At 40.4% G+C, this 13557-nt stretch overlaps 2 protein-coding genes across 2 annotated transcripts in view; one reads left to right on the forward strand and one right to left on the reverse strand.

Moving 5' to 3' along the window:
* The window catches only part of gyg2 (glycogenin 2), a 387175-nt gene that overhangs the window by 357261 nt on the left and 16357 nt on the right, over window positions 1–13557 (reverse strand). The gene's annotated exons all lie outside the window — the stretch shown is intronic.
* Window positions 1014–13387, forward strand: mxra5a (matrix-remodelling associated 5a). The gene is made up of 7 exons (XM_051908421.1): window positions 1014–1444; window positions 1761–1969; window positions 4266–4395; window positions 4576–4966; window positions 5216–9319; window positions 9458–10379; window positions 10757–13387. Exons 2-7 carry the CDS (start codon window positions 1785–1787, stop codon window positions 12663–12665), a joined length of 7641 nt encoding a protein of 2546 aa, XP_051764381.1. The 5' UTR covers window positions 1014–1444; window positions 1761–1784; the 3' UTR covers window positions 12666–13387.

The raw sequence follows: 13557 nt of genomic DNA on the forward strand, positions 1-13557 counted from the left end.
ATTTATCTGCATTCATTATTACAATTTAAAATAACTGTTTTTGCTGTTGTTTTACTGTTGATCAATTTGATATGTCTTAATATGTGAGGAAAGAAAGAAAAATCCTTTCCTGAAGATGATTACATTTTGTTTTTATTCTTGTCTTACCTTGATCACAGTTTGTGCATGCTCACCTCTATTTCCATCACTGAAGATGACTGCAGATACATATCATTTTCAAACAGATATGCTTTCTGCTTGAAATGACATGACATGACATAATATATGGAATCTCCCAAGTGGTCAATAACATGGGCAGGAGCTTGTGACCTTTGCCCTTGCCAGCCCCCTGCATTTTCTTCTCTAAATGCTTCAGGGTGCCTTGTGAACTCAGGGGACTTCATGTGTCAATTTAAAGCATGCACAGTATTTGTTTGTGTGTGTGTTCTTGTATACATGGTTTATGAGGACACAAATGTGTATAATGACATGGGTATTACACTTCCTGTGTCCTCGTAAACCAAATGGCTTAAAAAACATACTAAACGGTGTTTTTTTGAAATTCAAAAAATGCACAGTTTTCTGTGATGGGTAGGTTTAGGGGTAGGGGTAGTGTAGGGGGATAGAATAAACAGTTTGTACAGTACAAAAACAATTACGTCTATGGAGAGTCTCGTAAACCACATATACAAGTATGTGTGTGTGTGTGTGTGTGTGTGTGTGTGTGAATAGCATGGAGGGTCTAGGGTCTAGGAAAGAAATAACAAGTCTTTGAACCTTGTGTAACCTTTACTTATATAGATTCTGAACCTTTAAGGGTCAAAACAGCATGTCATGGAAAAAAGAACAGTGGGGGATGCAATAACTTCAAAGCTACACTATAAACAACAATGTGCACATACATGTTCGGGTTTGATACTGCCAAGTTTTAGCATAGAACTGACATTAATACACTACCTTTTGTCTGGACTGTGTGCTTTTCAGCAGCTCTTCGTCTCATCCAAAACATTACTTTCAGGAACGCGTGTAAAAGGCTCACGGTCGGTCACTCCCCTGGGTCCTGCGTTCTCTGCGCAGACGCATCCACGCGCGCGCCACCGCCATCTGAAAGTTCCATTCTCACGTTTCCAACATAACGCACAGCTTCACAGCTGGAGTCTCCAATGCGCTTCTGAAATACAGCCTTTCTCTAAAATTGTATGGATTTATTTATACTATTTTGACGTTTCTCCGCATCAGAATACAATCAACTGGAGTAATCTTGGATTAAGGAGAACACCGACAACCAATACAAACTTTATGAATGAAAACATTTTGAGCTTTTTCACCATCAGTGGATAATTTGCTTCCTGAAGTTAATGGGCTATCACATGGTTTCTGGAGATGAAATTTTGAGGGGTGCCGCGGATCAAAATCATGCCGGATTGTAGTTGGAATAATCTCCTGTTAACAAAGTTAACATAAGGTTTGCTTTTTCTCTTTCCAGTAGCTCTTGAATGAAATCGGATTTTAGTATTGCTCCCTAACTTATTTTAAGCAAGAATGCTTTTTTATTATTGTAAGATTACAGTGACATTTAACAACAAAACCGCAAAAACATCTAATTTCTCAATAAAAAGATCAAATATAGATAACTATAGATCGTCAAGTTTTTATATTTTACTTCTGGACGAGCGCCTTGTGCTTGCAGACATATTATCTTATGTCTTAGAAATCACAAGCAAAAAATTCTTCGACAGTATTTTGCAATATGCCGCTTCAACTATTGCGTCTTTCTGCAGTTTAAGGTGGTTGCTGCTGTGAAGATGAAGATGGGTCGCTTTTATGCTCAGGTTTTGATGATGCTGTTGTTAGTAGCACTGCCTGTAGTGGTACGGTGTTGCCCGAGGTCATGTGCATGCCACCAGCCCGCAGAGGTGCACTGCACGTTCCGCTCCTTACTCACGGTGCCTGCCGGCGTGCCCAAACAGGTGGAGCGGATGAATTTGGGGTAAGATTTACTGTGATGTGCCATGAGATTATTATTCTTAGACATTGCTTTCTTTCTTCGCATTCTGATATCAGCTTTCTTAATAGAACACTTTAGCAGACACACTTCCAAACCAAAACTGATTTATCTGTAGATAATCATACAGGTCATTGTAGCATGCTGAAACTGGATTTTATTACTCGTTGTTTTAAGACATTTAATCCAAGTGGGTTCATCTGTAGGTTAGTGGGAATTTCCCTTGATGATGTCAAATGCCGGGGATATTTCTACCATTTTACAGGTGACCTACAACTATGCAGTATGCTTACTCTCCCAGGAAGGATTTGAGATCATACTTAATTGGGGTGACAGGGGCTAGTTGTCACACTTTTCTTTCCAGTGAATATATGTATGTATGTATGTAAATTCTATGTGTTTCTACATAAACACATAACTTATTAGTTAAAACTTAAAAGCTACTTCACTTGTTCTTACCCAAGTGTAAGATCCAGCTCTCTGAATAGCTGTCACAATGCAACCTATGCTCAGTCTATTTTTATATATAAAATAAAGTAAAATGAAATGAAAAATAAACAGTAAAAAGATTATTATAAACAAAATAATTTATAAAGCAACAAAAATGTAATCAGTAATGAACAAAATAAAACAATTGCTTTAACCAACAAAAATTGTATTTAATAAATTGTATACATTTTAAAGAGATAGTTCACCCAAAAATGAAGATTCTGTCATTAATTACTCACCCTCATGTCGTTCCAAACCTGTAAGACTTTTGTTCATCTTCGGAATACAAATGAAGATCTTTTTGATGAAATCTGAAGCTTTCTGTCCCTCCATAGACAGCTACGCAACTGATACTTTGACGCTTCAAAAAGTTCATAAAGAGATCATAAAACTAATCCGTATGAATAGTCCAAATTTTCTGAAGAGACACGATCACTTTATATGATGTACAGATTGAATTTAGGCTTTTGTGTAAGGAATAATTGACGACTGGCCATTGCATTCTTAGAAAATAATGCACACCTGAGGTGGTAATGTGGCCACGACACAAAGCGGAGTGGCCGTTACACCTTAGGTGTGCATTATTTTCTAAGAATTCAACGGTCCGGAGTCAATTATTTCGCTTACACTACGGTTACCACACCACAAGACACTGTTCCGACGTTGTATTTCAAGACATTTGTCAAGTTTTTGTCCTTAAAACACTCTTGTGTGTGGGACTAATTTCTTACACATCTCATCCCAAGCCTCTGTTGCTAATTCCAAAACGTCATTTCAGAACTCGTAACGGAGGCTTGAGCTACAGTTATTAACACAGTTGAGAGAGAGAGAGAGAGAGAGAGAGAGAGAGAGAGAATAAGCATATGTGAATTTGCCTAACTTACCTGAGTCTGTGCATCTCTCACGGCAGCAGTGTCTACTACTAGCAAAACTATGTTTCCCACAGTTATTACCTCGCTGGTGAGAAATGTCATGTATCTTTTAAGTTGCTAAACTATTTTACTGATTAATTCGTTAGAGCAGCACTGACAAAACGCTTCTGTGCGAGTGTGTGTCCATACTATACAGTACGTGTGTACGTTTGAATGAGCGAGAAAGAGAGCGTGTGAGAGAGTATGTACTTTCAGGGCACAATAAAACGTATTTTGTGGCAAAAACCATAACAATAATTTGTCGTTTTCATCCTATTGTTTACTATATTTATTTGATTGGTCAGTGTCATTGTGGGTTTTGTTTCTTTTGCAGTTGTAGGCTGTAAGGACCTATTGAAATAACTGAAATCATTTGGTGAAGTGATACGGAACTGCAATGCGGTCAAGACCTGCCTAGAACTACTTTAGCCGTGCATTTCCCTGAATATAATTGCACACCTTAGAATGTTGGTCAACCAATCAGATTCGAGCATTCAACAGCCCCGTAGTATAATCACATATAAACATTCATCAACTCACATATCAGTTGTGGTAAACGGAAGCTCAAGCATGTTTGCATGATGTGAGAGAACCAATGAGGTTCATTTTTGTGTGTTACGCAGCACATTTGAGCTTCCGCAAGAGGTTTGTTCTTGCATGCCAAGCAGGTTACAAATTACAAATGTGATTTTGGAATTTATTAATTTTAAGAAAACTTTGAACTAGGCATTTGAAAACCTTACAGTTACTGAGATAAAACCTTTTCAAAACTAGCCCTACTCTCCCACATTGAAATTCAGTCAGTTTAGGTACTATTAGGTAAATCTGCAGCATCACAGCATAATTAACCATCTTATTGTCACCTTCTTCTGTTCACTCAGGTTTAATACTATAAATAGAATAACTTACAGCTCTTTTGCTGGGTTACGAAAATTGGAGCTTCTTTTAATACATGGCAATGATGTGCATCAAATTCCTGATGGAACATTCGGTGACCTCATATCCCTTCAGGTACAATTTTTTTCCCTTGAGAAAACATTCATCTCTGTACTTTTGTTGTACTACTGTTTGCAGTGATACCTCATATATTTATGGAACAACTTTTGCAATGAAATAACATCAATGAAATCAAATTGAAAATGCAATATAAATAAATAAATCATATCTAGTTCAATGCCTCTTTCTCCTCAGATGCTGAAACTAAGCTATAATAAACTGAAGGTAATTAGCAGGCAAACCCTTATGGGTCTCTGGAGTCTCACTAGGTTGCACCTGGATCACAACAGACTTGAGTTCATCCACCCTGATGCATTCCAAGGTCTCACATCTCTTCGCCTTCTCCAACTGGAAGGCAACCAACTTCAGCAGCTCCATCCAGCAACCTTCTCCACTTTCACTATTCTTGGACACTTCCCCGTGTCCACCCTGAAGCACTTGTACCTGTCAGATAATATACTGACCACATTATCACAGAGGATGCTAGCAGGCATGCCCTACCTGGAGAACCTTTCCTTGCATGGGAACCCCTGGACCTGTGACTGTCGCATGAGATGGTTCAAAGAGTGGAATAAAAATTTGCCAGGTCATTATTATCATGACTGACAATAGTAGTAATAGAAACCATCACTTGTGATTATCTCTACATAATGGTAGTTCTGCATAGGATTATATAATGTTGTTTATAATTATACTGTACTCATAATTGTAACATTAGTTGCAGACCTGTTTCCAATGCCTGTTTCATTTTAATAATTTTAAGATCATTTTAAGACTTTACTTTATCTTGATGAATGTCCACTTACTTCTAATGCCCTCCTTTTTTCTTTTCCAGGTGTGCTGAAATGTAAAAAGGACAAAGCCTATCTGGATGGCCAGCTATGCCCTATGTGTTTCTCTCCAAAACACCTAAAGAAGAAACAACTACAGGAGTTGGAGAAACCTACTTGCAATAGTCCCATCATCCGCCCCTCTCACAGAGCCATTTCCCCAGAGGACACTGAAAGTGACCTCTTGACAATGGATGAATTTCGTCAACCCCTTGGCAACATTTCCCTGGGCCTGTCAGATGAACATGGACATCAAGTAGACCTGGAATGCCTTATCACTGAGCCAAGAGAGCTGACAAGTATAGGCTGGGACTATGTTAACCAATATCAAATATCAGCAAATGTGACTTTGACATTAGATTTAAAGTGCGCTATTGACAGGTCCAGTTATGAGAGGTTGTGGAGATTGATTGCATATTACAGTGATGTTCCAGCCCACCTTCGAAAGGAAATTATGTTAAGTAAGGACCCTTACACAAGCTTTAGATATCGGCAAGATGTTGAAAGGGATGCTCTTTACTATACAGGAGTAAAAGCTAACATAGCAGCTGACCCACCCTGGTTAATGCAATCATCAATGGACCTCCAGCTAAACAGACTTCAGTCGACAAGTAAAAGTGTTCGAATTATTCTCAGCACCCATTTGACAGAAGTTATAGAAAAGGAATCTATAAGACAGCAGAGTAGGGGATGGGTTATAATTGAGTCCAGGAATGACACTAGAACAATGCAGGCTGCTGTCGTGGGAAGTCCTGCTAAAATAAACTGTGCCATACATAGCTCAGGGAACGAGTCAGTTAAATGGATGCTACCTGATGGCTCTACTTTAAAAACACCTTATAGCAATGTTGATAACGTGCTTTCAGCTTCAAGTGGTGGTCTTCTTGAAATCAAATCTCTGGATCATTCTGATTCAGGAGTGTACTACTGTATTGCACAGGTTTCAGATGACCTTACGATCCTCCCTTTTCGCCTGACAGTGGAGGAATCCTCCAGCCCACCTCCTGGAGGAGAAGGAGTAACTGAGCCAGTAACAGGATTCACAGGTGGACAATTTTCCCTTCCATGTGTCGCCACTGGATCCCCTGATGCTGATATACACTGGATTCTCCCTGATGGCAGCATTGTTAACAAGTGGATAAACATTTCCAGGATATTTGTGGCTTCAAATGGAACGCTGATTATTCGACACAGTCAGCTTTCAGACAATGGATACTATAAGTGTGTAGCAGGAAACCAGCATGGGATGGATACTTTAGCCACAAAAGTAATAATAACTAGGCCACCAGGTATGCGTCCCTTACGGAAGTACTCCAGTAGCCCTCAACCTGCTGAGGGAGTTTCAACCAAAATAAAAGTCCTTGTGACAAACGATGTGGAGTCATCTGGGGATAATGACCCTGAAGAGTTTTCCAAGAAAGCGAAACCTACGCAAGTGGATATTCCCAATCGACGGAGGGTCCCAAGTATAGGAATAAGGGGAGGCCATCCGTCTAGGAATTCCTGGAGACGCCCTGCTACACCAAGGAGAAGAATAAGTACCCCAGTAGTGGACAGGGTAAACACTGTTGAGTCAAGAAGAAGAATTAACAACCAAATAGACCCAAAGCACTGGGCTAACATTTTGGCAAAAGTTCGCAGTGGTGGAACTAGTTCAAAAACAACTACTCCAAACTATGTTCAGACCAGTACAAACAAAATACAGGAGTCAGAAGCTGCCTACACAATGCAGTCAGAAATTGCTAACAAAACTGAAGGGTCATCTGCAGAAGGTACAACATCTAGGGCACCAGTAAAGGAAGTATTGTACTCAGTCACAATACCACAGATGCCTATTGAGGCTACTGAGTACAACTTGGATATAAGAGCTCTGGATTCTGAGGATGCAAGACATGTTATTTACCAGATAGCAGCTCCTGAAACAGATTCAAATTCAGATTTGTTTACAGTTAGCAAGTATAACACACAACCCACAGTTGGACCACAGATGACCAGTTTTACAGTGGGAGATTCAGAGGGTGCAGATGGAGTTGCTGGGAGCACTGTGTGGAGCACAGCATCATATGGAACCCATTTACAGGAAAACCAAAGCCACACAATGGATGTAACTGAAGCAATTCAAAAGTCTGATGGCGAAGATGACGTAGAATACAGGGTTTTGCAAAACCCTCAGCATGTGGGAGAGGTTTATCAGGAAAGGATGGATCACGGCTTAGCATCAACCACAGCAAAAACCCTCACAGAACCAAGTACAGAAACTGCTGTGTACTCATTTACTGAAATTCTAACTACAATTAAGCAAGGACCACAGACGCTGCAAAAGCACATAACTCAAAAGAAACAGAATGTCTCAGAAATTCCATTGCTTCTTACTATGGCACCAACCACCAAACCCACTTCAGGACATAAAGCAACCTTCACTAATTCACTTAATGCTTCCTCCTCACGTGCTAGGAACCCGTCCAGTTTGAGGAGGAGGAACGGTGGAAGACGTAGAAAGCCTAATCGAATTAGAACTAAGACAAACAGTTCTAAATCATCAGTACATGTCACTAATGTCACCCCTCAGCCCACTTCAGCTTCAGCTGCAGAGGTCACAAATGAGTTTTCAGTCGTTACTAAGACAACTGCCTTCTCTCAACCTAAAATAGAAACATCTCCATGGGCCAAAAATGCAGGAGCCAAGATGAATACTACTGTTCCATTAACTGACAGCCAACCAGAGTCACTAGGCAAAATGACTCATGAAGAGAACACAGATCCATTATACAGTGACAGGAATCACAAAACCCACAAATCCCTATCCCAAGAAAAAGTATCTGTGACAAAGGATAGACACTCATCTCATGCTAAGCCAGCTCAAGAGAAAAGCACCACAACAGTACTAGTGTCTCCATCAACATTCAGTAGTTTAGGAAGTGAACAAGAAAAAGCAACTATAGAGAAAGAAAAAGAATCCACCTTGTCTCCCCATATTCCAAATCCTTCTATGAAGGCAGCCATTCATGAGTGGTTTACAAGCACCCATACCCCTGCAGCTGAAATGTTTGAAGAGACTCAACAGGGAAACATTACAAGAGACCCCAGCTCGAGCCCAACATCAGATGACTCTCATGCGCAATTAGAAGAACTTCCAGATGCAAGTCTAGACAAAACAAACAGCCAATATAACCCCACAGAGACTGAAAGAGTTCTGTCATACAAAGAGCTTGAAAGAAGGTTTCCTTTGAGGTCATTCTCTTCATCTTCCCCAAGTACCCGGGATGAAATCATCAAAAAAAATTCAGAAATCCCACATGGTTCAGCATCAGCAACTACTACAGTTTTTGAAGGGGCACAAAAGAGTTCACAACTTCCAACAGGAAGGCCCAAAATCTATCCAGCATTAGTGCTTGCAACAACAAAACCAATTAGACTTCCAACTGGTAGCATTCATAACAGACAAGATTCTGGTTTATTCATGACCCCTTGGTCTCCATCAGAAAATGTGAATGTGTCTCCAGTTACAAAAGAAAACATAATTGCCACAACAACAACAACAGCCCTGATGCCTCCCACAGCACATACACATATGCTTTACCCAAATACACCCACTTCTGCAAGCATGCTAGGTGAACCAGACAAAGCAAATCACATTCCTGATAGTGACAACGACAGAGTTGTAACCCTAGGCCAGGAAAACATTAGTAAGAAAGAACTTCACAGAACATACAGTAGGGCAAGACTTCCAGTCACACAATTTCCTTATCAATTAGCCAGCACCTCTGAAAAGACAGGATCTCAAGAATTAGAGGAAAATATCTACAAAAAGACCACTACAAAAACACCCACAACTCAACCACTTCACTCAACTTTAACAGTATCTTCACAACAGCAAAAACTTCCTGGCAGGCCAGGTGTTCAGGGTAGAGGAAGCTTTTCTGTACATTACGCCACATCAGGAGGACCTCAACAAAGACCAACGGTAGTGCCTGAGGGTAGAGGCAGACCTCGGATCACCAGCACAAACATTAGATCAGTAACAGCACATGCTGAGACTGATGCCTATTTGCCTTGTGTGGCTGTGGGGAAACCCAGTCCCTTCCTTTCCTGGACTAAAGTATCCACAGGTAGGACATATATGGTTTATCTTTATTTAAATATTACAATTAGGTTTTTAAATCAGTACATTGTTGACACGTTCATGTAGAAATATATTCTTTTGATGCTGTAGCTCTAAAATTATTTTGGCCCTTTTTTCCCTATAGGAGCTAGTATCACACAGAACACTAGGGTTCAGAGATTCAAGGTCTCCTCTAATGGTACGCTCATAATCCACAGTGTACTTCCTCTGGATAGAGGCCAGTACCTCTGCAGTGTTCAAAACCAGTATGGAGAGGACAAGATTGTAGTTAATTTAATTGTTCTAGCTGAACACCCCAGAGTGCTGCAGCCTCGCTATAGAGAAGCCACAGCATACCTTGGAGAAACTGTCAAGTTTGATTGTCAGTCCCAAGGGCATCCTCAGCCTCGGATCACCTGGGTCCTACCTGATAGGGAAATGGTACATTCTAGTGAACCTACTGATGGCACTCCTGAGCACATGGTCTCAGTCTTACCTAATGGCACGCTTCACATGAAATCGGTCAGTCACATGGATCGAGGAATTTATAAATGCATTGCTAGCAATGCTGCAGGTGCTGATACCATATCCGTTCGACTGACTATTACTGCATTGCCACCCATCATTCAGCAGCCAAAACATGAGAATGTCACTCTTCCAGAGGGAAGCACTGCCTACTTGAATTGCACTGCTAGGGGTACCCCACCCCCTGCCATTGGCTGGATCACCCCTGATGGCATGCAGCTCCGTCCCTCACAGTTTATTACTGGACGTAACTTGTTTGTATTCCCCAATGGGACACTCTATATTCGTAGTCTTGCTCCGACAGATGCAGGGAGGTATGAATGCTCAGTAACCAATGTCGTTGGCACTGCACGGAGGGCCATTATTTTGACTGTGAGGAAGTCCATAACATTCTCAAGAGCCAAGATTACATTCTCATCGCCTCAAAAAACAGATGTGGTCTATGGAGGCAGGTTGCACCTGGACTGTATTGCGTCAGGGAATCCAGAACCCAGGATCATCTGGAGGACTCCGTCCAAAAAGCTTGTGGATGCTCACTACAGGTAATATAAACATTTCACTGAAGTACATCTACTTTGAGTTTATACAATTGAGAAAAAATGTGCACATAGCTACTGTCTTCCTTTCTTTTTCTTCTCCCTCTGTATTTCTCATGCTCCTTAAAGCAGGCACTTAGACACTATGTTTTCTTAAGTTTGCATCCTGTTTTGACTAACGAGTCGTTACTGTTTGCATGCAAATCAAACACTCTTAACTGCTCCTCTAAAAGAGGTGCTTATCTGTTTATGAAATCCCAAGCATCTGGGGTGCCACATTTTAAATATAAAGTAAAAATCTTCTGTTAGTAACATTTTACATGAAATTGGTTGAATTAAACATCTTCAGTAATAATACTTTTGTCATGTTTTTTATATTTCAGTTATGATCAAAGGATAAAAGTCTCTGCCAACGGTACACTATCCATCATCTCTGTGACAGAGAAAGATAACGGTGAATACCTCTGTGTTGCTCGCAACAAAATTGGGGATGATTTTGTGCCCTTTAAGGTCAACGTCCTGGCAAAACCTGCTAAAATTGAGCAGAAGACAGAGGTTGACAGGAAGGTGATGTATGGAGGTAACTTAAAAGTTGACTGTGTGGCCTCTGGACTACCCGATCCTAAAATCCAGTGGGCATTGCCTGATGGCACCATGATCAACAGTGTTGTGAAATCTGAACGTAATGTTGGCAGTCGAAGTCGCAGGTACGTTGTCTTTGATAACGGAACCCTCTTCTTCAATGAAGTAGGGATGCGTGAAGAGGGTGACTATACATGTTATGCTGAGAACCAGGTTGGAAAAGATGAGATGAAAGTGCATGTCAAAGTAGTTGCAGATGTTCCTATGATTGCAAATAAGACACATGATGTCATCAAGGTCCTCTATGGAGAATCCATCTCTCTGCAATGCAGTGCCAAGGGTGAGCCAACACCTCTTATATTGTGGTTCTCACCCACTAATAGAGCCATCACTTCAGCTTCAGACAAATACTTTATACACAGCAATGGAACTCTAGTCATTCAGAAAGTTCAGAGATTCGATGGTGGGAACTACATTTGTATTGCCAGAAACAGTGCAGGACAGGATCGCAAAGTGACCAGAGTAGAAGTTCTTGTCTCTCCACCTGCTATTAATGGCCTCATAGGCACCATAACCTCAGCGAAAGTGTCTAGTGTGAGAGATCAACGGAAACTAATTGACTGTGAAACTACTGGCACACCTGTTCCACGTGTCATGTGGGTTCTTCCAGACAATGTTGTACTCCCTGCACCATATTATGGCAGTAGAATGACCGTACATCGCAATGGCACTTTGGATATCCGTTCAGTGAGAATTACTGATTCAGGCCAGTTAGCCTGTGTTGCTCGTAATGAGGGAGGTGAAACAAGACTCATTGTTCAGCTTGATGTAACAGATATTTTGGAGAAGCCGAAACTTAAGAGTCCTAAAATGGAGTCACTCTTATTGACCGTGGGCAGGACCATTAACCTAAACTGTTCAGTTGAGGGATCACCAACCCCACAGCTGACGTGGATCCTTCTAAATGGCTCCCCACTATTGAGTGGTGCACAATTCAGTAAATTCCTCCACAAGTCTGATGGGACTTTGGTCATCAGTAACCCTGCTCTCTCAGAGGCAGGCACATATCGTTGTTTGGGACGCAATGCAGCTGGGCTGGTTGAAAGAACTGTTACATTAATCCCAGGGCACAAGCCAGAGATCAATAACAGGTATAACTCACCTGTTAGTATCATAAATGGGCAAAGTTTACATCTGCACTGCTTGTCAAACACTGACTCCGTCCGCCTCACCTGGACCCTGCCAAGTGGTATAGTCTTAAACCAACCTCAGAGAGCAGGTCGTTATGCTGTTCTTCCCAATGGAACCCTCTCCATCCAACAGGCCTCTGTCCATGACAGGGGCTCATACACCTGCAGGGCCTCTAATGAATATGGAAGCTCCCTGCTAACTGTTCCAGTCATCATTATTGCATATCCACCCCGTATCACTAATGGCCCAGCTCCTGCTACCTATGCTAAAAGAGGAGTAGCGGTACAACTTAACTGTGTGGCCACTGGCATCCCCAAAGCAGAAATTGCATGGGAGACTCCAGACCGAACACGGCTTGTTGTCAGCCTCCAACCACGGCTGATTGGGAACAAGTACCTCCATCCTCTGGGTTCCTTAATCATCCAGAATCCTACAACAAGAGATGCTGGACTGTACAGATGCACAGCCAGAAATGTGGTAGGGGTTGACTCAAAAGGTACATACCTTTATGTATACTAAGAAACACAGGACATCTACTCTTCAAATGCCCAAGGAACTGCGACATTGAGCTTTAACAAAGCTTGATAGCAATAGCATTTGTCAATGTGAAATATAGAATGAAATCTGCCCAATGTAAAAAAATAAATAAAATAAAAAAAAAAAAAAAAACATTTCATTATATTTTATTAATGATGTGAGCTTTAGTTTAAAGTTTGCAAGTAAAACTTTGCAAAATGTAAAACGGTACTATTCTTCAAAAGCTTGGTATGAGATTCACGTAATGTAACCAACCTACTGATATTACAAGGCATCTTTCTACTTTTAATGTTTGACAACGACATTTTATGTCTAAATGTATAGATGAAAAGATATATATTTGTAGCCATGAAGAAAAATATAAATTATATATTCTGACTTTTTGGAAGCCAATAATGCAGAATATTTCACAAATCAGGGATAACATTATTTTAATAATGCTTCAAATAAAGAAAAAAAATATAATTATTCAAATCTTTCAAATGTAACAAGATGCTTAGATTCATTTTCACAGTATTACAATCACAGATTTGAATTCAGCTTTCAAGAATTACTAGCAAATGAAATACAAATCTACATTGATCCATTTGAAAAATGTCATACCTACTTTTCCATTTGTAACATAAATTATTTGTCCTTTAAAAACTAGTGTATTTCTATTTTGCATATTTTTTAATAAAGATAACTTTTAATAAATAACCAAAGTTTCATGTCCTTGAGCAACATGATGGTATTGATAAGACAGAAAAGATGTGAGCACTCTCTCCCTTCTGCAAATGACTTTCAAATGCAAATGCAAACATTCTCCAACCAGTAAATGAGAGCAGTTCATAAAAATGGGATTTTGGAAACTATCATGTAATTGAGGTTTTCT

The sequence above is a fragment of the Ctenopharyngodon idella genome, chromosome 1, assembly GCF_019924925.1.
Source record: "Ctenopharyngodon idella isolate HZGC_01 chromosome 1, HZGC01, whole genome shotgun sequence".
Taxonomy (NCBI): Eukaryota; Metazoa; Chordata; class Actinopteri; order Cypriniformes; family Xenocyprididae; genus Ctenopharyngodon; species Ctenopharyngodon idella.

What these genes read in the sequence shown, in the direction of transcription:
- mxra5a (XM_051908421.1), top strand. Translation starts at nt 1,785, where the DNA reads ATGAAGATGGGTCGCTTTTATGCTCAGGTTTTGATGATGCTGTTGTTA. An exon ending in GTGACCTCATATCCCTTCAG is followed by an intron (nt 4,396 to 4,575) that starts GTACAATTTTTT and finishes CTTTCTCCTCAG; the next exon opens with ATGCTGAAACTAAGCTATAA. An exon ending in CTGGACTAAAGTATCCACAG is followed by an intron (nt 9,320 to 9,457) that starts GTAGGACATATA and finishes TTTTCCCTATAG; the next exon opens with GAGCTAGTATCACACAGAAC.